This window comes from Capricornis sumatraensis, chromosome 1 (genome assembly GCF_032405125.1).
Source record: "Capricornis sumatraensis isolate serow.1 chromosome 1, serow.2, whole genome shotgun sequence".
In the NCBI taxonomy this organism is placed as follows: Eukaryota; Metazoa; Chordata; class Mammalia; order Artiodactyla; family Bovidae; genus Capricornis; species Capricornis sumatraensis.
The window spans coordinates 164,942,969-164,969,361 of NC_091069.1; the positions used below are offsets into that span (position 1 = coordinate 164,942,969).

The 26,393-nt window shown below is 37.8% G+C and overlaps 1 protein-coding gene across 1 annotated transcript in view; it reads left to right on the plus strand.

The window, feature by feature from the left end:
- The window catches only part of ATP6V1A (ATPase H+ transporting V1 subunit A), a 63,086-nt gene that overhangs the window by 23,677 nt on the left and 13,016 nt on the right, over window positions 1–26,393 (plus strand). The window contains exons 2-11 of the mRNA XM_068986429.1: window positions 6,052–6,146; window positions 9,891–10,019; window positions 12,541–12,755; window positions 13,048–13,185; window positions 14,572–14,723; window positions 18,559–18,721; window positions 19,266–19,374; window positions 24,085–24,207; window positions 24,303–24,417; window positions 25,011–25,074. Of these exons, the coding sequence (XP_068842530.1) occupies window positions 6,062–6,146; window positions 9,891–10,019; window positions 12,541–12,755; window positions 13,048–13,185; window positions 14,572–14,723; window positions 18,559–18,721; window positions 19,266–19,374; window positions 24,085–24,207; window positions 24,303–24,417; window positions 25,011–25,074 (1,293 nt within the window). The 5' untranslated portion in view covers window positions 6,052–6,061. The remainder of the gene's footprint in view (window positions 1–6,051; window positions 6,147–9,890; window positions 10,020–12,540; window positions 12,756–13,047; window positions 13,186–14,571; window positions 14,724–18,558; window positions 18,722–19,265; window positions 19,375–24,084; window positions 24,208–24,302; window positions 24,418–25,010; window positions 25,075–26,393) is intronic.

Consider the following 26,393-nt stretch of genomic DNA (forward strand, 5'->3'; position numbering starts at 1 on the left):
AAGATAAGAACGTTAGCTTCTTTTTAAAAATTCTATTCAGTTCGGTTGTGTCCAATTCTTTGCGACCCCATGAACTGCAGCATGCCAGGCCTCCCTGTCCGTCACCAGCTCCCGGAATTCACTCAGACTCATGTCCAGCGAGTCGGTGATGTCATCTAACCATCTCATCCTCTGTCGTCCCCTTCTCTTCCTGCTCTCAATCTTTCCCAGCATCAGGGTCTTTGCAAGTGAGTCAACTCTTTGCATCAGGTGGCCAAAAGTATTGGAGTTTCAGCTTCAACATCAGACCTTCCAATGAACACCCATGACTGATCTCCTTTAGGATGGACTGGTTGGATCTCCTTGCAGTCCCAGGGACTCTCAAGAGTCTTCTCCAACACCATAGTTCAAAAGCATCAATTCTTCAGCGCTCAGCTTTCTTTATAGTCTAACTCTCACATCCATACATGACTACAGGAAAAACCATAGTCTTGACTAGACGGACCTTTGTTGGCAAAGTGATGTCTCTGCTTTTGAATATGCTATCTAGGTTGGTCATAACTTTCCTTCCAAGGAGTAAGCATCTTTTAATTTCATGACTGCAGTCACCATCTACAGTGATTTTGGAGCCCAGAAAAATAAAGTCTGACACTGTTTCCACTGTTTCCCCATCTATTTCCCGTGAAGGGATGGGACCAGATGCCATGATCTTCGTTTTCTGAATGTTGAGCTTTAAGCCAATTTTTTCACTTTCCTCTTTCACTTTCACCAAGAGGCTCTTTAGTTCCTCTTCACTTTCTGCCATAAGGGTGGTGTCATCTGCGTATCTGAGATTATTGATATTTCTCCCGGCAATCTTGATTCCAGCTTGTGCTTCCTTCAGCCCAGCGCTTCTCATGAGGTACTCTGAATATAAATTAAATAAGCAGGGTGACAATATACAGCCTTGACCTACTCCTTTTCCTATTTGGAACCAGTCTGTTGTTCCATGTCCAGTTCTAACTATTGCTTCCTGACCTGCATACAGGTTTCTCAAGAACCAGGTCAGGTGGTCTGGTATTCTCATCTCTTTCAGAATTTTCCACAGTTTATTGTGACCCACACAGTCAAAGGCTTTGGCATAGTCAATAAAGCAGAAATAGATGTTTTTCTGAAACTCTTGTGCTTTTTCGATGCTCCAGCAGATGTTGGCAATTTGATCTCTGGTTACTCTACCTTTTCTGAAACCAGCTTGAACATCTGGAAGTTCATGGTTCAATTAGGCAATATTAACTTACACTAACAGAATAGAGTTAGTAGTCATCAGTATTTTCTATTAGGCTTACTGGTTGGTGCTTCACAGCAATCCCAGTAGATTTTACAAATGAGTCTCAAAAGGTTAAAAGAATTTGATTTGCTTGAGGGCACAGTTTTTAATTTCAAACTCAATTTGTCTGACTCAAAGCCTTGGTCTTTGTTTCTCAATAAAAAGAAGCAGCCAGAATAGATAAAGTGGTACTCTTGAAGAGTTACTCATATGACATTTAGAATATAGTTTTTAGTTTTATTTGTTCTGTTTTAAAAGAAACATTGACATTGTAAAATACTTGAGAACAGGATATTGCCTCAGGGGAGAAAGAGCTGAAAAAGACTGTCCTTTCAGGAGCAGTTGAAGACACTAAAGAGAATTTCCTTGGAGAGGGAGTATACTCTGTGTGGCTACAGTAGTTGGAAAAAACAGGGCCAGAGGGTACAAGTTATAAGAAAGTGTTAATAGATTTAGGTTGGATACAAAACAACTCTCTTAGAGGAGATTTTTAAAAATAGAATAGCGTTTTAAAAATTGGAGCCCTGTTTAAATAGTAGGTATTACTGATGAGAGTTTTGTAAGCATTTTACATCTCACAAGGAACATTTTTGACAAAACTGTAATTTAGTCATAAGCCCAGGGTAGGGGGTACTTCAAGTGAAGATAAAGAGATTCTGATTTATCCAAGATCTCCTGCCGTGTATCACTGGTAGAATTAGGATGTTTCCTAAGTGTGACTCAGTATTTCATGCTGTTTCCACTTTAATAGGCAGATGACCATGTATCATAGGAAATAACCGTATTTGAGGAAGAAGTTAGACTGTATTGTTGTAAATTTCTCTTCTGACTTTGAAAATCTTTGATTTTCTGAAGATTAAAATTTGACTTCCTTTGCTTGTTCACTACTTCAAAGCCTTTGCTTAACCTATCTCCCAAATAAATGCTTATCTTTAAACTTTGTTTTTTCTGTTATCTAAGTAGTTTCTAGAAAAACTTCCATCTTTTTAAATTTAATTCTAATCTTTTGCAGTCCCATTCCTCCTTACTCAACAATCCCTTCTGTATCTTTAGGAGGCTGGAAAATCCTAACCAACCAGTTTCCCCTTTCCTTTACTTCCTCCCTCAACTGCCCTTCCTCCAATTTAATTTTCCTACAGAATCCAAAATTCTTGATTCTTTGATGCTGACATTTATGACTATAATAAAGATTTTTTCATGATTTCCAATGACTTATGCACTAACTTCATCTTTGCCAATAAATGACCAAAGTGATGATAGTCCCTTATCTATCACCATCTTTTATCATCTTTAAGGTATTGGTACTTATCTTGCCCCTTTGCTCATATCCTTCTCACTTGGAAGGTCTCCTTTATTGCCATATGGTTTTGATCTTTGTTTTTACTCTTGCTTGTTTCTTTAATCACTCTTTAATTCTTCCCTGTTAGCTCTGTCCACCATCCCCTTTCTGAAAGCACCAAGAGTATCAAACCAGAATTCCACTGTTAATGACTTTACTGTTACACTCCCCTCCCAAATTGCTTGACACCTTGGTTTATTGTTCTTGTTCATTTGCTCTGTCATGTCTGACTCTTTGCAACCCCATGGACTGCAACACGGCAGGCTTCCCTGTCCTTCACCATCTCCTGGAGCTTGCTCAAACTCATGTCCATTGAGTTGGTGATATCATCCAGCCATCTAGCCCTCTGTCATCCCCTTCTCCTCCTGCCTTCATTCTTTCCCAGCATCAGGGTCTCTTCCAGTTCTCCGCATCAGGTGGCCAAAGTATTGGAGTTTCAACTTCAGCATCAGTCCTTCCAATGAACATTCAGGATTGATTTCCTTTGGGATTGACTGTTGATCTCCTTGTTGTCCAAGGGACTCTCAAGAGTCTTCTCCAACACCACAGTTCAAAAGCATCTATTCTTCGGTACTCAGCCTTCTTTATGGTCCAACTCTCACATCCATACATGACTACTAGAAAAACCAGTAACTTTGACTAGACGAACCTTTGTTGTCAAAGTAATGTCTCTGCTTTGGTCCACCTTGGTTGAAAGTGGAAGTTACTCCGTCATGTCTGACTCTTTGCATCCCCGTGGACTATACAGTCCATAGAATTCTCCGGGCCAGAATACTGGAGTGGATAGCCATTCTCTTCTCCAGGGGATCTTCCAATGCAGGGACTGAATCCAGGTCTCCATTGCAGGCGAATTCTTTACCAGCTGAGCTACCAGGAAAGCCACCTTAGTTAATGGATTACAGATCTTGTTCCAAGAAATGTAGGATTCTGTAGTGATCCTTCAGTGGCTCCAGAAAGACTGGAAAACATTACTCTACCCTGCCTGAGTGAATCCCCGAGGCTCAGGGTTTGATTTTCCTCTCGTTCTGTATTCTTTCTTTCTGGACTCAACTCAGCCTTGAAGCTTACTTTCCAATTACTGGTTCCCCCAACTCATCCCCATTGGTTTACACTTTTCCCACAACTGAATCAGTTTCTTCTCTGCTCCCTGTGTGTTGTCATTTGAACACTTAAGTACTTTTGCTTTATGATACAGTTGTTTAAAGCTAGTGAAATCTCCTTTTATTCACAATCTTTATTCCCTAAATTTAACACAGTACCTTTTCCTTGGTAGGAGCTTGGTAAACAGTTAATGAATTGAGTCCATTTGTTACCAAATTAAGTTGTATGTACCCTGCTCAGGCTGTAGCCCCCTAAGGCCCCCTGCCTCCACGGGGAAGGTTTTTTCTCCCCTTTCGTGTTACGGCAGCCAAACAATGAAACCAAAGCGGAATTGAAGCAACACAAACTTTATTAAGTGGCCAGAGAATGGAGAAGTGGGAACTTAGTTCAGTAGTCAGATTGTCCCCATAATGGCAAGAGGGATTTGCTTTTAAGGAATAAAAGATAATAGGGAGAGGAGTAAGACTAATGATGGGGAAGTATATGCATTAGTTTTCTGGGAAAAAGGCAGAATTTTCCTGCAAACGGACACCACCACCTTTCTGTCCTTTGGTCCGTGACTTCCATTCATGGTTGCAGGTAGGAGTGTCGTTTTGTACACCAATGTAGTACAAAAAAATCACTGTAGAAAGAGATTCAGGGTCTTTTGGAGATCAGATTCATCACCATCTTGATTTCAGTTTTTTGATATCCAGTTTTTTGTTTTTCTCTCCCTATAGCTTCCTTTGTGTCCAGACCCTGTGATTAAAGATATGTTAGTTCCTGTTCAAGGGAAGGGTTGGTTGGTTTTGAGCAATGGTCTGGTGACAGCTCCAGTAACACATAGATGCAACCCATACTATTTCCAGAGCTTTTCAACTTCTCACCATGCCTGCTTCCCCTCTCCTCTTAATGTTAGACTGATTAAACATCATTCTTCTCATAACAGTCTTTGGTTGTTTCCTGTTGTTTGTAGGATAAAGTCCACTAGGCATTCATCTCTAGACCCACAAATTAATCTCTACCTTTGAATCCTTATTTCTCACTGTTGCAGTGCAGTTTTTTATTGCAGTCAGGCTGGTCCGTAAACACTCCTGAAGTTTTTATTTCCCTTCTCTTGTTATTTCTCTACCTGGAATGCCTTTGCAAGCCTCCTTTTCCTTTGCTAATCTTTGAACTTTTAGTAAATGTGTATATTATTTGGTACTTTATTATATATTGGTCTGTGACCTTTTCTTTAAGGTTGTTAGGAGACATTATTTAGCTTTTTATCTGTGCATGTATTTTATTTCTATTATTAAATTGTCTATAATAAGTTAGACCTGCAGTTACAAAGAAACTTTCTACTTTGGGCTCTGTAACTAGTTTTCTATTTGGACTCAGTACATTGTTTGGGTCTTTCAGGTTGTGCATCTTAAAGTAAATAAGTTGAACTAAATTTCCTAAACTGTTCTGTATCTGCTAAAGGCAGGGGGTGGGGGGAGGTAGGGATGATCACAGAAACATTTTAAAGATAGATTATACATTTAAACATTTTTTTTTTTAACATAAGATACAATTTGTTAGATGGTAAAAAATAAAGTAGGGAAGGAGGGAGGTATGTTACAATTTTAAATAGATGGGCAGATAGGCAAAAAAGCCTCTCAGGGTGGGGGATATTTGAGTGAAGACCTGAAGGAGGTATAGGAGCTGACATCCAGGAGAAGAGTACTCCAGACAAGGGGAACAGTATGTAGAAGGACCCTGAGGCAGAATGTGTATGTGTTTTGAGTAATAACAGAGTTCCGTGTTTATGCAGCATGATAAAGGTAAAGAGTAGTTGGGGAAGTCAGAGGGCTAAATGACAGGGCAAGATGTTGCAGGGCTACAAAAGCCATTGGAAAGACATCACATTCCTTGTTACAGTCCATGGGATATTTTCTGTGGAATACCTTGTATAGGGATACAATTCTGAGTTTTAATAACTGTAGACTATCTGAGAACGAGGTAATTTTAACCAAATCTTAAGAATTTTATATTCTACTTTACTTTGAAGAAGTGGTAATAACTACACCAGAGTTTACTACCTATGGGCTTCCCTGGTGGCTCAGACGGTAAAGCGTCTGTCTACAATGCGGGAGACCCGGGTTCAAGCCCTGGGTTGGGAAGATCCCCTGGAGAAGGGAATGGCAACCCACTCCAGGACTATTGCCTGGAAAATCCCATGGACAGAGGAGCCTGGTAGACTATAGTCCACGGGGTCACAAAGAGTCAGACACGACTGAGCAACTTCACTTCACTTCACTACCTATATTGGTTCTTTTGCTTTAAAGTTTCTAATTATAACTTAATTTCTTTTTTATTATAGGTAAATTAACATGATGGATTTCTCCAAGCTCCCCAAAATACGTGATGAAGATAAAGAAAGCACATTTGGTTATGTGCATGGGGTCTCAGGACCTGGTGAGTAATACATAATAATCATAATAGTAAAAATCCCTAATATCAGTTAATGTGTTTTCAAGATGTTTTAGGCAGAAATACACAAGTTTCTCTTCACCTATGTATATTCTGTCTTTAGAAGATTTCATACCTGCTGTAAGACTGAGGCAATACTTCCACCATAAGGGTTACTATAACATTTATTATCTAAATTTGATAATTATTATGTAAATGTATAGATGGTATTATATGTCTTAAGTTATTTTGGTTTTTAAATCTGAGGTTAAAAAGCTATAAAGTTTATAGGTTTTATTTTATGATACCTAAATGTCTGTTAATGTGATTTAAATTTTAGTAATTGCTTTTAGAACATTTCTCAGAAATATCAACCATGGCTCTTTGCATGTAGAAATCCTTCTGAGTGATGATTCAGATATCACGTAACTAGCTACCTGTAGCAAAATAGGCTTATGACATAATAATGAGAATGGAAAGCAGTTTATGTTTGTTTTGCCCACAACTTGGAGTACTGCATTTTAAATAATAAATAAATCTCCTCCTAGTATTAAGTTTGTTATTCCACATTTCCACTGCAAAATGTGATTCAGTTTCTGTTGGTAAAACTACTCATTGATTTGTAATCTTCAGTGCCATGAATATTCACTTTTCCTTGTCTTTTTATAAACCTCATGTTGTAATCTTTTTGATGTTCTAATCACAATAGAGGTGATGGTACTTTTGGGTGTTAATACAAGTGAAGATTACCAGTCACTGGGCCGCTTATTTCTCCCTAGTAAGCTTCTACTGCTTAGAACTTGGTGTTTGAGCTTGAATTTTTCGCAAATAATATATTTCACTACTTTCAACATCTTCACCATTCAGAGAAACAATTTTTCACCTTGATGATCATAAGGCCTTTAAGGAAGACAGACTGTACATAGGAAACTTTTAGGGAAAAGGCAAAGAACACTCTCAAAAGAGTTTAGGTGAAAATATTTTTCTGAAATTTGTCAACATTTTAGTTATCTGTGGTATTTCAGTGTGGGCCTCCCAGGTGGCACTAGTGGTAAAGAACGTGCATGCCGATGAAGGAGACGTGAGAGATGTGGGTTAGGTCCTTGGGCCGGGAAGGTCCCCTGGAGGAGGGCATGACAACCCACTCCAGTATTCTTGTCTGGAGAATCCCATGGGCAGAGGAGCCTGGTGGGCTACAGTCCATGGGGTCACAGAGTCGGATGTGATTGGAGGGCTTAGCACACATTTCTATGCTTCTTAACTATTCTTATAGATACAGAGGTAAATATTGATAAAAGAAATAAACTTCCATTGTTCTAATGTAAGTTAAATAAATATTAATTCCCTAATAGTCTCTACTTGAATATTACCTAATTCATAGTTCTAATTAATTGTATCCAAAGGCTAAATATTGAAATAGACTTACTCCTTTGAGGCCTGCGCAGGTCCCAACCTGTCTGTGGTTTGGGGTTGCTATCTGCCTCATAGAGCAAATTAGAGGCTTTGTCTTCTGGGAAGACAAAAGTTGTCTTCTCCTGAAAAGACCTCTTACACAGTTAGCATTGGCATCTTCCAGGAATAAGAGGGCAGGATTTGAGACCTTAGGAGTCTGGTAGGGAGAGGCAGAGATAGAAAAGTTGAGGTTCTAGGGAGACAACATTGGTTGTAACTAGAAACTTCACAGTAGGGTATTGTTACCTCCAGAACTCGTCACTGTTAACTCTGCCTGGCTTCGTGACAGTCATAAAAATGGATTCCTTAATAAAATAATAATACAGTTTCAAAAAAAAACCACCATAGACTTATTCCTATACATACCTGAAAACATCCAACCTTCCCCTCCTGCCAGAAAAGTAACTTTTGCTTGCGGGGCAACATGATCCAAAATAATAAGTGCAAATTCTAATATAGTATTATAAGAAATAGGGATTCTTAATGAGGCTTTCACTCAGCGGTTGTGACTGATTATAAATATCCCATTTGTTGTTATGCTCACTCGTGTCTGACTCTTTGTGACCCCATGAACTATAGCTTGCTAGGCTCCTCTGTCCATGGGATTCTCCAGGCAAGAATACTGGAGTGTGTTGCCAACCTACTCCAAGGGCTCTTCCTAATGCAGGGATCAAACCCGCATATCTTGCACCTCCTGCATTGCAGGCAGATACTTTTACCACTGCACCACCTGGGATGCCCAAATGCAAATGGGAGTTTTTCTAGGTAGATCTGTCCAGGAAGAGTTTCAAGAACCACTGGTATAAAGTGGTAGAAACTAAAGTGGTTGTTTTATGTGATATTTCTCAAAGGAATGGTGAAAACAGAGCGTGCTGATGATTTTTAATTTTAGTCTTTTATTATTATTTTTTTTCCCAGTACCCACCATTCCTTGTATTATAGTAACCTAGATTGATCAAAACTTGCCTAAGTGCTTCTAGTTAAGAGTTCAAAGTATATTTGTCATATAGAACTTCAAAATGAAAATAGTATTCATGTGTATCATGTAAACAAGTAATCTTAGCCTAAAGCCTAACAAAATTTTATTCTGTTTATCCCATCTATGCCATATGCTAAAAAAATGTGTCTTTTCGATTAACAAAACAAAAAGAAATGGAAGAAAATATTTGTAGTGATGTGACTATCAGAGGGTTAATATACAAAATACACAGACTGCTAATATAACTCCATATAGAAAAACCAAAACAACCCAATCAAAAAAATGGGCAGAAGACCTAAATAGACACCTTACCAAATAAGACATACAGATGGCCAACAGGTACATGAAAAGATGTTCAGCATCACTAATTATTAGAGAAATGCAAATCAAAACCACAGTGAGGTATCTTCTCACAGCAGTCAGAATGGCTGCCGTCAAAAAGTCTGCAAATAATAAATGCTGAAGAGGGTGTGGAGGAAAGAGAACCCTCCTACACTGTTGGTGGGAATGTAAATTGGTATAACTACTATGGAAAACAGTACAAGTTTCCTTAAAAATAAAAATAGAGCTACATATGATTCAGCAGTCCCATTCATGACTGTATATCCAGAAAAGAGGAAAACTGTAATTTAAAAAGATATATGTATCCCAGTGATCATAGCATAACTATTTATAGCAGCCGAAAACCAGAAGCAACCTAAGTGTCCATCGGCAGATGATCAGCTTAAGAGGATGTGGTGTATATATACGCAATGGAACGTTCTTCAGCCACATAAAGAATGAAATATTGCTGTTTGCTGCAACATGGATGAACCTAGAGAATGTTAGAAGAAAACCAGACAAAGATAAATATTGTGTGATATCCCTTATATGTGGAATCTAAAAAATAATGCAAATAAATCTGTATATGAAGCAGAAACACACTCATAGAAAACAAATTTATGGTCAACAGTGGGGAGAGGGAGGGAGAGACAAATCAGGAGTCTGGGATTAACAAATGCAAACTACTGTATATAAAATAGATAAGCAACAGTGATTTACTATACAGCACATGGAATTATACTCAACATATTATAATAATCTATAGAAAATCTGGAAAATATATATATATCTGAATCGTGTTATATATGTGAAACGAACAGTGTTTTAAATCAAGTATAATTTTTTAATGTACTTTTTGAGAGACTGTGTGTCCCATAGGTGTTTTATTTTTCCTGTAAATATGTGAGAGAAGTGTATTAACAAACTTATGGGGTATTTTGATTCTATGGAACTGTTCAGAGTCTTGAGTCGTTAAAATACTCACCTGTTCCTTTCAGTGGTTACAGCCTGTGACATGGCAGGCGCAGCCATGTATGAGCTGGTGAGAGTGGGCCACAGCGAGTTGGTTGGAGAGATTATCCGATTAGAGGGAGACATGGCTACCATCCAGGTGTATGAAGAAACTTGTATCCTTTTTACTTCAATTTCTGGCCATTTTCTACAAGTCAGAATATAAAGATTTTTGGCAAAGGTAAAAGCAATACCAGCAGTATCAGAAACATAGAATGCTGGTGTTTTGAAGAAAGCTGATAGATAGAAGTTTATTGAAAGGTACTAGGAATCAGTGCTCTTATTTTGAGAAATCAGTATTATCTCCTGAACTTTCATTGCTGTTAATATTTCAGTGCTGACTACTTAATTAAGTTTTATTTGCTACAGCTTTTTTGCCATGCAGAAATACATGCTTCAGTTCAGTTCAGTTCAGTCGCTCAGTCGTGTCTGACTCTTTGCGACCCCATGAATCGCAGCACGCCAAGCCTCCCTGTCCATCACCAACTCCCAGAGTTCACTCAGACTCACGTCCATCGAGTCTGTGATGCCATCCAGCCATATCATCCTGGGTCGTCCCCTTCTCCTCCTGCCCCCAATCCCTCCCAGCATCAGAGTCTTTTCCAATGAGTCAACTGTTCGCATGAGGTGGCCAAAGTACTGGAGTTTCAGCTTTAGCATCATTCCTTCCAAAGAAATCCCAGGGCTGATCTCCTTCAGAATGGACTGGCTGGCTCTTCTTGCAGTCCAAGGGATTCTCAAGAGTCTTCTCCAACACCACAGTTCAAAAGCATCAATTCTTCGGCGCTCAGCCTTCTTCACAGTCCAACTCTCACATCCATACGTGACCACAGGAAAAACCATAGCCTTGACTAGACGGACCTTAGTCGGCAAAGTAATGTCTCTGCTTTTGAATATGCTGTCTAGGTTGGTCATAACTTTTCTTCCAAGGAGTAAGCGTCTTTTAATTTCATGGCTGCAGTCACCATCTGCAGTGATTTTGGAGGCCCCCCCAAAAAAAAATAAAGTCTGACACTGTTTCCACTGTTTCCCCATCTATTTCCTATGAAGTGATGGGACCAGATGCCATGATCTTAGTTTTCTGAATGATGAGCTTTAAGCCAACTTTTTCACTCTCCTCTTTCACTTTCATCAAGAGGCTTCTTAGCTCCTCTTCACGCTACAGGACCTCTTCTCTCTATGTCAGTATTGGAGTGCTAAATTCTAAACAAAAGCACCTGAAATTAATAAAATTAAAAGTCTTCATAGCTATGAAATCATCACTAATCAAAAGGATTTTTTTCTGTTGTTAGATTTATCTTTTATTAGCCTTTCACATGGTTTAAAGATTTAAAGGAAACAAATGAACGTGTGTATAGTGAGAACCTGCTCCACTTTCGTCATCCTGTACTTGGCTAGTTTTCAAAAAAGACATGCATTCATGCAACCAGTTTTGTTAGTTCCACTTACTATGTATCCTTCTAGTTTTTTACTTGAACCATTATAAATGTATATTTTTATTTCCTTTTTTTCCCCAGAAGATAGTATAAGTGCTGTTCTACAGCTTTTATTCACTTAAAAATATATGTATTGTGGAAGATGGATAGATATGTGATAAATAAAATGCAGTGTGTATGGTAGATCACTGTAATATTCTTTTAACTTTGCTGTAGGCTTGAAATATTTTTATAAACAAATATTGGAAATTAAAGTATATTTTAGAGATCTTTCATGCAAAATTCATAAAAGTACCTGTCCTTTTTTACAGCTATATAGAATTCTAGCATATGAATTTACCATCACTTATTAATAAATCTCTTAATGATTGTTAAGTCTTAAAATATTTTGGGGTTGTTTCTCAGTCTTAAGAGTTTAAGATTTTTTCTAATTCTAATATCCTTTTTAAGGAACTGATATTCCTCATCAATATAATTGAAGCAATGTATTATAGAGAGGCTTTTGAATCTGTTTTTAGCCTGTGGGTCCCAAACTGTGCCCAAGGCACTCTGGGCAGCTACAGCAAACTCATGTGGTGCCCCGGGATGTTTTAAGGATTTGCGGTAAACACAAGAATATTCAACATCTTCTTAGACACCATGAGAACTAGTAGCTTGAGATAATAAGCAGTTTCATTATCTGACTGCACTATATTCTTGTCGATGATGTCATATCTTTGTGAAGCTGAGTTTTTGGCAATTGCTAAGCTAAAAACCAGGTGTCATATGAAAATGATGTGGATTCGGTATTCAGTCTGACTTCTAGGTTTGGAAATTATAGACTACCCAACAGGCACATAAATCCCCTTTGCAAGAACTGAGATTATTTAAAAATGAAATTAAAATGTTCTTTTTTCTTTCAATTTATGTGTCTTTTTGTTTCAATTAATGTGTCTTTTTCTTTCAAAGTGTTACTTGTTAGACACATAGACTTATTAAAATGTTTGAGCATGATTATTTAGTAGATGGAATTATTAAATATATCTTTTGTTGTAGATCTCGATGAAAAAGTTACCGAAACACTCACGATGCTATAGACTATACGTTTGAGAATCTCAGATTTAGCTTCTTATATGTCATTTCCTGTTAAGCTGCGGTTACTTCTTTATTTTATAGTATCTCCGGTATTTCATAGTGAGTTTTCCTCAACCACCATTCCCAGCTGGTGTGTCTGTTGGAGACCCTGTACTTCGCACTGGTAAACCCCTCTCAGTTGAGCTTGGTCCAGGCATTATGGGCGCCATTTTTGATGGTATTCAAAGACCTTTGTCGGATATCAGCAGTCAGACTCAAAGTATTTACATTCCCAGAGGAGTAAATGTGTCTGCTCTTAGCAGAGATGTCAAGTGGGATTTCACACCTTGCAAAAACCTACGGGTATGTCTTTGTAATAAAAATTTCTAAAGTTGGTGAAAGAATGAATGTGAAAAGAGTGTTTAGTGAAATGTTTTGTACTCTTCGTCAAAATAAAAGTGGACCACAGAAGCATAGTTTACTTGTTGTTTTTTTTTAAAGCTCCACAAGAAGGATTATAGAACAAATAACGTTTTATTGATAAGTGAGGCAAATGAGTTAAATAATGGCAAGAGGTGTTTCCTTGATGTTTATTGAACATTAAATGGCTTGACATTTCTTTGGGTATTAAGCAACAAGTATGTTTGTTCTCTAGGTTGGTAGTCACATTACTGGTGGAGATATTTACGGAATTGTCAATGAGAACTCTCTCATCAAACACAAAATCATGTTGCCTCCACGAAACAGAGGAACTGTCACCTACATTGCTCCACCTGGAAATTACGATACCTCTGTAAGTATCATATAAACTTTAACTCACATGAGTGGGTGGCCCCACTGATATAGTTACCCAGCTGTAGAACTCTCAATAGTTACAGAATTCATATTTAATATGTAAGTTTTAAGTTACTTTCATAATTTAAGATATTTTCCTTTAAAACTTGAGCTTAGGAATACAAAAGGCAAAATACATTGTTTCTTTTTGAAGAGAAACAGCTAGTACAGTATTTTCTTACCTTCTTAACTTATGCTACATTATTTAAACCCCTGATTCTTTTCTCTTTCTTTTGGTCACACCATGGAGTATGGGGGAGCATAGTTCCCCGACCAGAGATGAAACCCGTGCTCCCTGCAGTGGAAACACGGAGTCTTAACCGCTGGACTGCCAGGGAAGTTCCCAAACCCCTGATTCTTTAGGCATAGAAGAGACTGATCTTAATTTTCAGTCTCTATTCACATAATGAATCATAGAATGGACTGTAAGTTCTTAATCTCAGTGAACCGTTTAAAACTTAGTCTTTTGCTATTATTGATAACCACATCATATCAAATACAGTAGATACATGATAATCTTTGTGGGTTTAAAGAATCTTTATTGGGAAGGTCATTGTAGCATATAACTTTTTCCCAATAAGATATGATGATAACAAGTTTCTAATCATCTCACATGAATAAGTTCTGTGCTCTCTGGCATAATAGAGAACAGAAGAATTAAGATTGGGGTTCTGGGCAGTCAGCTATCCTTACTCACTAGCTTAGAGAATCACTCACCTACAAGTTAAAGAACAGTCCTAAAGTGGAAGTTCAGATTCTTGTATCAACAAGATTACAAATTTCTGTAGGTCTTTGGACCTTGAGATCGTTTGTGAATAGTTAAAACCATCTCACTGTTTACAAATGTTAAGAATTACTCATTATCTTTTTGCTTTTGTAAATAATTTAAAATATTTAACTTTATTAAATATTTTAGGATTCTTAATTAGGTTAGTATTTTTCATTAAAGCGGTGCAAGCGGATTATAATAAAGTAAAAAGACAAAGAATGGAAAATAGATTATGAAAGTTTTCATTTCTTCCCTCCCTCAGTTCCAGGAATATCTTTTGTATCCTTCAGGGATTTTTCCTGTGTATATTCATGTAATTTATTTAACTGTTTCTCTATTACTTGAAATAACTTCTTTCCCAAAAATTTCTAAACTTTTTTTTTAATCATTAAAATAGTAATAATAAGTGTACCTAGTTTAAAAAAAAATCAGAACGGTATATATTTATAATAAAAGATGTAAATCTCCCTACTTCCGCATACCACCTCTCTAATCCCCCCTAGAAGTCTGGCATTACTTTTTCTTTAGAGGAAGAAATGTTCATAGTATTCTGAAAATCCCACTGTATTTTTATAGGATGTTGTGTTGGAGCTTGAATTTGAAGGTATAAAGGAGAAGTTCAGCATGGTCCAAGTATGGCCTGTACGTCAGGTTCGGCCTGTCACTGAGAAGTTGCCAGCTAACCATCCTCTGTTGACTGGCCAGAGAGTCCTTGATGCCCTTTTTCCGTGAGTTTGAGCTGTGTCCCTTAGTTTTCCCTCAGATTTTTATATGTGCTTACTGTTTCACTTCTTTATAGATTAGGTTTTATGTGCTAATCCTATAATAGGTTTTATCTAGAGAAATATGTTTTATGTTTTTGCCAGTGCTTATTTAGAGAGTCAGACCATAGAAGATAATTTATTTTTTCGCAATTGCAAAAGGAAAGCATTATTTCTAAAACTTTCTGAAACTTTCTTGTTATCCTATAATTAGTAGATTGATGTCACTATACATTGATGATTTCTAAAATCACCTGGATTCTCTGTGCTATATCCAGCAATCTTTCTCAATTTTATAGTCTGCTCTTTGCCATTTTCTTCAGTTGCTTAAAAACCTTTCTCTTTAAGTTTTAGACATAACCATACTACCCTTTACTTTTAACAAATCACTTCATCTTTTAATTTGCAGAAAAGACTGAAGCAGTGATATTAACTCTTCTGATCACCAACCCCTGTATGTCTCCCTCCAGCTCTCTTCCCTTTAAACCTACTCTGTGTTGTTCTATTACTCTCTCATAAGATCTTCAGTACTTTGGCTCTTCTTATGTAGACAGTACCTCCTGTTCTATATCCTTTAGAATCCAGTTTAAATTTAATAGTCTATCACTTCTATGAAAATTTGTTAGTATCTTAAATTTTCTTGTTTCTTTGTCTTCTATTATACCCACCTGGTAAAATATCAACTGTGAATCGGTCTGGCTATCTCCTTCTCCCAAATCTACACGCAGGCTGCTGAGAAAAACAAATAATAAGTGCAAGTTGGTATCTCAGCACTGTGGCATAATCCTTCTGCATTTCCCTAATTGTCATTCTTCTGCTCTCCTCAGTGACTATTTCAAACCTCTCCACCTGCCTCAGATCTTCAGCTCTTCTTTCTCCTTCATTCTCACCAAATGGTCATCTCAGATCCTTCGCAAAGAAATGCGGGGCCCTCAGATTTGGAATTCTTTCAGTTAACGCATGTTCCCATTTATCCTTCGTTCTTCCTTTTTCTGGTGTTTACCCCGCCTCATGTCTCCTCAGAGACCTTCCATTAGGTGATCTTCCTTTCTTCTGCCATGGAATGAAAAGAGATCTGCCTTCTACCCTTCTCTTTCTGCCTTCCACTACTTTTCTCCTTATCTTCATAGCCAAACTTCTTGAAAAAAAGTTGTCTCCACTTTTCCCACTTTAATTCACTGTACCGCTATGCCCGTCGTTCCACTCCTCAGTGAAGCTGCTCTCACTAACAGCGTCAGTCACTCCCATACTGATGATTCAATAAATAAGTTAGTATTTTCTTAATTCCTACAACTTTTGATATTGGATATTGCTTTCTACTCCTTCCTCCTTGAAACACCCACTTTCTTTGTTATTCCGTTTACCTTCTTCTACAGGAAGCTATTGCTTATTCTCCATTGCGGGGGCTTCCCTGGTGGCTCAGATGGTAAAGCGTCTGCCTGCAATGCCGGGGACCCGGGTTCGATTCCTGGGTCAGGAAGATCCCCTAGAGAAGGAAATGGCAATCCACTCCAGCACTCTTGCCTGGAAAATCCCATGGACGGAGGAGTCCATGGGGTCACAAAGAGTCGGACACGACTGAGCGACTTCACTTTCGCCTTAATTTTGCTATTTCTTAGAGTTTTTGTCTTTTCTTTCCTCATTATACATCTTACCCTCTGTGAATGACTTCATCCACTCTCAAGACTTAAATGTTCATCTATATGTGTTGATTTCTAAACCTGTATCTTCATCCCAGATCTCTTCTGAGTTCCAGGCTCATATATCCACTTTGGATTATACCTTTCCTTTTGGATATCTTACATGTACCCCCGAGTCAGTGTTTTAAAACTAATCATCATCTTAATCACCACTCCTTTTCTTGAAATTTTGCTGCCTCTCTCAGCAAATGTCATTATTGTACCTCCAGTGAATCCCTCTTCTAAAATCTGTTGACTTCCCTCAAGGATTGTTTTTACTCTCCCACATCTCATTAATGAACTAGTACTATTATTCTGTTGCCTAGATATTTTTCTGTCTGCATCTTTCATCCCTACTCCATGACTGTAATTAAGGATCTTACCCTAATTCCTGCAATAATCACATTTAAGCACACATCTTCAGTTTTGCCTTCTTTCCAAGTGGTGGTCCATATTAGATAGTGATCCAACTAAAACACATATGTGATCCTGCACTGTTTTGCTTGAAGTGCTCTTTATTACCCTCAAGACAAACACACAGTCCTTAACAGCATACAAAGCCACTTGTGATGTGGCTCCTGCTTACCTTCCAGTATTGTCTCAGCCACTTGCTGCCCAACTGCTTCCTTACAGACCATGCTCCAGGCTTCCTGATGGACTTTTAAACCCTCAAGCAGGGCTCCCTCTCGCCCCTGGACTTTTGGTTATGCCGTTCCCTCTGCATGGCATGTTATTTCCCTACATATGGCTGATTTCTGTTTCCTTTCAGATCTTACCTTCTTTCAGAAAGACTTTCCTAACCTCACTCCAGTCCAGTGTCAGACTCTGTGCCCCTTCTATGTACTCCCACAAACCTTGAATGGGCTCTGTGATAGCACTTTTCACATTGGATTGTTGAACTTACAACATGCGACACACCCAGCCCTGCCTTCCTGCCCTGGCTTAAAGATGATTTGAAAGAAGTATGCAAAGCCATAAGATGAATGGACTTGCCTTTCTAGTTTGTCAGAGTCACTGAAAGGTTTCAATGGGAAAACGTTTTAATGCATACTAGTTTCATATGAGAAAAGTCTGTTATCCTTATTAAGGATGCAGTGTTTGTGTGAATTTTATGATAAAATACACTATTACAAAGGAATTTCCCGTAGCATTATGTCTCATTTCTTCTGTCCAGACCCTCCTACCTGACCCACATACTCTCTCACATACACATACACACGTACTTGTGACATTCACTCTCCTCTGCTCTTAAGAGTATGTCCCTCTCCACTCCCACTTTTTAGGGATAGTTTGAAAGTGGTTGCTAAATGGTTTGTAATCACCAACTGACTCCACCAGAGTCACCAGTTTACACTACTGGAATGAGAGCTCTGTGAATATAGGAACATGACTGTCTTCCTCACTGCTGTCTCTTTAGCGTCTCCAAGCATAGTTTGTAGTGCCTTGGAAGGACTTCATAAGCAGTTATTGAGTAGGTACATTGCCTTAACACCTTGACAAAAGTCTTGTTTATTAACCTCTGTAACAAGATAGGGAATTCTTAGCTCTTAAATTTTACCTCAGAAGACAACTTTCAAAAGTGTTTGTTTTTTTTTTCTTTTAGCTTTAATTCTGATATTTTCCTTTCATAAACTGATTTATTTAAGCTTTCAGAGTATCCTTGCTACTGTTTTGTTTATCTTATTTTCATAGTCCTCTTCTCCAGGTACCTTATGGAACATACTTTCACCTCCCAGCTATTACAGATGATTAATTATTGTAAAACACATATCCTACTTGAGGTGCAAACAGGGGAGCAGTTGTTATATCTGTCAGTACCTCAGTCTTTGTATGTACAGTTACAGATGACAGTATTTTAAAGTGCTTGCTTTAACTGTATTTCTCTGTCACTTTTGTCGTTGTTGGTCAGTCACTAAGTTGTGTCTATGACTCTTTGTTTCCCCACAGATCGTAGCCTGTCAGGCTCCTCTGTCTGTGGGATTGTTTACCGTTAAATCACCAGGGTAGCCCCTGTGTCTGTAACCTACTTTTTTCCTTGGTGTGTATTAGCGAGTATTGGTGTATATTAGTATATTGGTGTGTATTAGCGAGTAAAGCAATCCTTACTTGTTTGCTTTGTGTAGATGTGTACAGGGAGGAACTACTGCAATCCCCGGGGCTTTTGGCTGTGGGAAGACAGTGATATCACAGTCTCTATCCAAGTATTCCAACAGCGATGTGATCATCTACGTAGGATGTGGTGAGAGAGGAAACGAAATGTCGGAAGTCCTCCGGGACTTCCCAGAGGTCTGTATCTGTAAAGCTTCCAATTCTAGTCTAGAGAAGATACCACTAATCAACTTTCATTGGCAATTAATAAAGCTTTGTTTTGGATCTGGAGCAATGCTCGTACTCATCAAAGATCTTTTAAGGAATTTTCTAATTATATTTATGATTCAGTTTGTATACCAAAGGAAGGGAATTTGAATTTTTTCAGTCAAAACACTTGAAAGTTTCTTTTTGTGGTCTGGTTTCAGTTATTGGAGAAAGATAAAATAGGCAAAATATGTATTTGGTGTGAACGTCACATAGACTTTGTATGGTCTACTAGGTTACTGTAATAATAACATTCCTATTTCCATAAAATAATGGACTTTTTTTTATGAAATGTAAATTCTGACTGTTTTCTTTACAGCACAATGGGATAGAGGGAAGAGGTTGGAATGATGGGAAATAACTTCTTTGGGAACACAGATTATAAGAGGGATTAAATTTAAACAAGTTGTGAAAAAGAAACTAAAAAGTTCTATTTCGAAACTGGGGGAATCACTAATAGATTGTTTGTCTCTAGCTCACGATGGAAGTCGATGGTAAGGTAGAGTCAATTATGAAGAGAACAGCATTGGTAGCCAATACGTCCAATATGCCTGTGGCTGCTAGAGAAGCTTCTATTTATACTGGTGAGTGTATGAATTGTAATGAAACAGACTAACACGTGTTCTCTAGTTTAAAGCTAGCACCAAAATTTTTTTTTCTGAAGAAATTTTCATTCTAAAGTATCTTCATACATATAACCATATTCCTAGAACTCTATTTTTTTTAATATTGGGCTTCCCAAGTGGCTCAGTGATAAAGAATCCGCCTGCTAAGCAGGAAACTCAGGTTCAATCCTTGGATCAGGCAGATCCCCTGGAGAAGGAAATGGCAATCCACTCCAGTATTCTTGCCCAGGAAATTCCATGGACAGAAGAACCTGGCAGGCTACACAGTCCATAGAGTCAGACACGACTTAGTGATTAAACCACCACCACCACATTGCACTCATTATTATATCTTGAGACTCTGTCCATATAAGACATTGATGTGTGTGTGTGTGTGTACGTGCGTGCACACTCAGTCATGTCCAACTCTGTGATCCCATGGAGTGTAGCCCACTAGGCTCCTCTGTGAAATTTTCTAGGCAAGAATGCTGGAGCGAGTTGCCATATCCTACCTACTTCAGGGATCTTTCTGACCCAGGGATTGAACCCATGGTCTCTTGCATTTCCTGCATTGGCAGGTGAATTCTTTACCACTGTGCTACCTGGGAAGCTCCATAAGAAATTAATAGAACTGCTTTAATCTTTTTAATGACTTTAAAGTGAAGTATCTTCTATTTCTGGGTTTTTTGGTTGTTTTTTTTTTTTCATGTTTTGTCATTGCTCTGTCTCTGGATGTGTCTGTATCTCTATAACTTGAATTTTCAGCCTTGAATTATAATACTTTGATTATTAGTATGTTTATGTATTTCCATCTTTGCTCCCATTTTCATCCCAGCTTTTGGTACTTTGAATTCTACATCTTCAGGAGTTATAATATTCACATTCTGTTCTGTATCCATAGATACAATGTTTGTATTAGCTTTAGACCTAGTAAAATTGAGTCAGCTTCCCCTGGCAGCAAGGTCCCTTGACTGTAATTTTTCCATTTGTTTTACAATTGGACAAATTTTGATTTTTGAAAGTTTTTTCAAGAAAGGCTCATGGAAACTATATTCTCTGAATTCTTATTTCTTTGTAAGTTTGGTTTTTTTCCTACTGCCTTATAATTTTAACAGTAATTTGACAGAATATAAAATTTTTCGATCAGCGTTTCTTGTGCTGAGGAGAGATCTGACACTGGCCTACTTTTTTTCCTTTTGTAAGTGATTTTTCCTTCTACCCAAAGGAATGCTTCTTTATCTTTGATATATGGTTTTATTGGAATATATCCTGGTATTGATAGTTCTGTTAATTTTTTCCTGAGACATAGTGTACCTTTACAGTCTGTGACTATGTCTTTTACTTTGGAAAAATTTTGAGAATTGTTTCTGGAAATTTTTCTCTTCCATTATGGTTATCTTCAAGTGGAACATATTGCATTTCCTTTATCTGTTTCCATATGCATTGTTTCCTCTCTAATTCTTATTATTTAGCCATTTGTTCATTTTTTCACAGGATAATCAGTGTTTATTCTTTGTATTGCTTCTGATGAAACTTTTACGTTGCTCTAGTTCTTTGCTGAGTTCTGCTGGCTCATGAAACAACCTTTTTATCTTCCCGTATATTCCTTGAGATTTTTATTTTGTGGCAGGATGCAGTGTTAAGGTTTTCTTTTATTAGTTAATTGTGATCTCAGTTCTCATTTGTTCCTTGGCAGGTTCATTGCTGTACTGTGCTCTTCTTTTTTTTCTTTTATTTTTGTTCAGTTCATATGCTGATGTTTATTGTTACCATCACTTATCTTTGCAGGAGGTGGGAGGGAATGGTTGTTACTGTGATCCAAAGTAGCAGGACTTCTTCCTGGTAATCAGGGAAGTTTGTTATAGGATAAAGTTATATAATTTATTTTACTTTTTCTTTTGTGCTACCAGCAAAATCCACAGCGACAAGGCCACTTAACAATGAATTCTTTCTCTTCTACCCAGCTTCTTTCACTTTTTACTTACTGAAAAGGGGTATCTTTCTGAATTTTATTTGTCCCCATCCCCCTACTTCCCCTTGAGGCCAAACTGGGTCCATAGAACCTCTGCTGGTACCCCTTTTACTGTGTTCCAGACAAAGGACTCTTGGTTTTGCTCCTCAGTATGTACTTTGTGGTTTGCAGAACCATAGTCTGAGGCTGTGCAGCCTCAGGTGAATTCTTGGTGTCTTGTTTTTTTTGTTGTTGTTTGTTTTGTTTTAATCTCTTTTAGTTAGCTTTCCTCATTATTTTGTTTTGAAGCTAAACATGGCCCCTAGTTTTTGACAGTGGAGTTTGTGTTTCTGTATTCTTGTTCTCCTTGTTTGGTGGTTACTCTTCTGAGAAGGAGAAAGTGACATAATCATCTACTATTTTAAGGCAAGAAGTCTACCTCCTTCTTTTAACTGGCTACACAGTATCCCTTTGTATGGATATATCACAGTCTATTTAAGTTGCATTCCTTTCGTGGACATTTGGATTATTGATAGTTTTTTTGCTCTCACAAACATCACACCATAAAACATCCTTATGCATGTTATTTACACTGTTATGCCATATGTTTTATGTGCATGTTTCTTTGTGTTTTTGTCAGGTTAAGTTCTTAGAAATAAAATTGCTGAGACTATAACTGTTAATATAGATTTTAGATTCTGATAGCTCTTCAAAAGGAATAACAGTGGACACAAATTCTGTTTCTTCACATACTCACCAATGCTCATTTTTCCAGTAGTTTTTTATTATACAGAAAAGTTAAAAGAATACAGCAGTGAGTACCTAGGTACCCCACACCTAGATTTGACAGTTAACATTTTACTCCTTCTGCTGTATTAGATGACTCTTCATTCTGTATTCCTTACAGGGAGCTAGCATTTTTCCTGAATCTGTTAACCATTTGAAAATTACCTCCTGTCCATTTTTGTATTGGTTAGTAGTTTATCATACTGATTGGTAAAGCTCTTTGAAATGAGTCTTTCATCCTTTGTGAGTAGGCAGATATTTTCCTAGTTTGCTCATCTTTTGATTTTGTCTGATTTGTAGGCACTAATATCTTTAGGTTTATGAAAGTGGTCTATCAGACTTCTTTGAGGTTTACTCTTGTGTATCTGTCTCTTTTGTCAAGTTTTTAAAATATATATATAAATACACAAGCATTAGTGAATGTCATCATAGAGACATAGCATGCTTGTAGAAGAGACATAGCATGCTTGTACCATCAGATTGAAATATGTGATAATCACTATGTTTTTTAAGCCTCAATAATGATAAGTGATACTACTTAGAGACTGTTCCTTGGACCATATTTTTGAAGCCTTGGAAGTCAGTATTTTTTTATTCTGACAGATGTAATATAATAAATAGTAAAGTTCTGAATTTTCCAGCAGCTATTTTATTTATATAACCCTTTGTTTCTTTACTGGTAAAATAAAGGGATTAAGGCAGTAGCTTTTGGAATTGTTATAATGTAGCAACTAATATCGGAGAAGGCAATTGCACCCCACTCTAGTACTCTTGCCTGGAAAATCCCATGGACGGAGGAGCCTGGTGGGCTGCAGACCATGGGGTCACTAAGAGCCGGACACGACTGAGTGACTTCACTTTCACTTTTCATTTTCATGTATTGGAGAAGGAAATGGCAACCCACTCCAGTGTTCTTGCCTGGAAAATCCCAGGGACGGGGGAGCCTGGTGGGCTGCCGTCTATGGGGTCGCACAGAGTCGGACATGACTAAGGCGACTTAGCAGCAGCAACTAATATACAATTCTAATATCTTACAGTTGTATAGTACTTTGTATTTTTCAGAGGGCATTTATAGATACCATATCATCTGATGTGTACAGCTAGATGGGGTGAGAATTATTCCATTTTAACAGATGAAGAAACCACACTGGGAAGTGAGGTTACTTTGCTAAGATTAATGATAGTACAGGAACTAGAACCCAGGACTGCTTTCTGAATGCTGTATTAGATTCTTCTGAGTGGTTACTGAATGTGATTTTATAGGAGAGGACCCAGTCTATGTAGCAGAATGATCTAGATAATGAATATTATTTCTCACATTAATAACATTTACTACTTTTGAAAAATAACCAAACAAGCTAATTAATTGAGGGTAGTTTTGGTGCATATGTATGTGAGATACATAGAAAAAAAACTGCATTGTAAATTAATTTCAGATTTAATTATCTCAACAAAGAATGGGAGAAAAGTCTTTTCCTACTTTTAAAAATGTTTATCAGGGTAGACTAGGCTATGAAAAACCCAAACATAATTGTTGAGTATAATAGATGTTTATTTCAGATGATGAGAGCATTCTCCTTTATTCTGTCATTTTGGGGTTGGGACCCAGGCTAAAAAGAGCTCTTTCATTTTAACACATGCCTTCCATAGATCCTGGGAGTTCTCGCCCTCTCAGTAAGCCAGAAGAAAGAAGTAGCATGGAAGGATGTGTGTCTTGCCTTCTGAAGAAACACTTGACTCTACATTCCATTAGATAAGGGTCAGTCACTTGCCAAATCTAAATGCAGAGGAAGCTAGGCAGTATATTCAGCTGTGTACCCAAAAGAACCACAAACTGATGAATAGCTAGCAGTCTTAACTTAGGAACTTACTGCTTTAAAGTTTTCTTAAGGGTAAAGAAGTCAGGATTATATATTAAAGAATTATAATTTGTAATGTTCTTCCCAATGTAGGAATTACACTGTCAGAATATTTCCGTGACATGGGCTATCATGTCAGTATGATGGCTGACTCCACCTCTCGATGGGCTGAGGCTCTTAGAGAAATCTCTGGTCGTTTAGCTGAAATGCCTGCAGGTAAATTTTTATATTGCTTATTGTATAAGCAAGACTGATAGGATTTGGGGGTTGGCCTAGAACTTCGCTTTTAAATTTTTCTTTTCATTTTTCAGATAGTGGATATCCTGCATATCTTGGTGCCCGTTTGGCCTCTTTCTATGAGCGAGCCGGCAGAGTGAAGTGTCTTGGAAATCCTGAGAGAGAAGGGAGTGTCAGCATTGTAGGAGCGTAAGGACCCAAACTATTTACTTATTATAAGAAAAGAGTTACTTTATTTTAAAGAGATAATATTTAGCCCCACTGAGGGACGTGCTTCCAAGGTTGCACTGGAGTCACCGAAGGGGCTCTTTAGAATGCACATGTTTAGGTCATCTCTACTTGTGCTGGTTTCGTAGATTTGACTTATCTAGCAACAATTTAGAAAATTATAGACATGTTAAGGTAAGATCCTATCACGATAAAAACAATATGAAGATTCACTATCCCCACATACAGCCATACCTTGTTCTCAGACCTTTTCCTTCCTTCTTGCTTCATCTGTTTTAATTAGAAAAATGAGACAGATTATGATTAAATGTCTGTCTCATTTCTGACTAGAATATTTTTAGCAGTTGTCACTCTTAACTTTCAACTTAGTAAACTGGTTTTTATTTAAGGTTTTTATATAAGATTTTCTTTCCAAAGGTTGTATTTCTTAAGTTATTTACATTAAAATTGACTTCAAAGAAGTGCTTTTATTTTATTCATGTATTTTTTTTTAATTGCTTTTATATACAAGTTATTTTCCATAAGCATTTCTAATGACTTTTTCCTGTTTTTAGAGTTTCTCCACCTGGTGGTGACTTTTCTGATCCAGTTACATCTGCTACTCTTGGTATTGTTCAGGTATGTCTTTTCCTAGTGTAGTCAACTTCTGAGCCCCGCCCCACCCCGAGGCGGTCCTAAGGTTGTCCACATCATTGTGAAGCATTCAGTTTAGTCATTGAAAAGTAGGCAAGGGTCAAGTCACTTGTAGCAACATTCTTACTACTCAAATTCTTTGATGCCATATGTTTTTAACTCTTTACCTAGAATTTATAATAGACTTAATGTCTAAAGTAGTAATACATCCAAGTAGCAAACTTTTACTAGTGTTAGAGTAATACTACACTCTAACTTTTGAGTTAGACTAACCCTAGGAGAATCCCGGGGACGGGGGAGCCTGGTGGGCTTCCGTCTATGGGGTCGCACAGAGTCGGACACGACTGAAACAACTTAGGAACCCTAGGAATAGAAACAAATGGGCCCAAAAGGGCATAATAGAAAATCGCACAGAAGTTTTTCTCCTCGTGGTTTGGTCCAAGGCAGGTGATCCTATCAGAGGGTGGCTCTTTTCCATTCGCTGGTAAATCAGCACCAGCACTTCACCTTGGTTCCACTTGCCTGGTAATGGTCTGCGTTTGGCTGGTACAGGGTGACTGGAGGAGGCTCACCTGCGTTTTGAACTTTAGCTCAGAACTGATTACTCAACTTTGTGGCTCATCTGTTAGCCACACCCAGACGAAAGCAAAGCTGGAAAGTGGAAGTGTAGTTTCTGCCTAGGCAGCTGCTTCCCAGTGACATGTCATGAATTCTGGTGCATAGCTAGCCAACTTGGCCATTAAAAGTAAGTCTAAATGAAAGACATATATAAATCAGGGCTGTAATTGTTTTTGACCTTGATATATTTATAAGCACATGTATTATTCATATGGGAAAAATACAATACTTACCTATGTTTCTGTCAGTGTTAGGTAAAAGGAAGTGGCAGAGGCTAAATTTACACCTTTCAAGGTTTTAACATTTGCTAAAATAACAGGGAAGTGGGGAGCAAAATTAGGAATGCCTAAAATATATGTGAATGTTTAGCCTTAGAAAACTGACTGTCATGGTGGAGTGTTCTGACAAAATGTGGTCCACTGGAGAAGGGAATGGCAAGCCACTTTAGTATTCTTGCCTTGAGAACCCCATGAACAGTATGAAAAGGCAAAAACATAGGACACTGAAAGATGAACTCCCCAGGTTGGTAGGTCCCAGTATGCCATTGGAGATCAGTGGAGAAATGACTCAAAAAAGAATGAAGAAATGCAACCAAAGCAAAAACAACACCCAGTTGTGGATGTGACTGGTGATGGAAGTAAAGTCCGATGCTGTAAAGAGCAATATTGCATAGGAACCTGGAATCT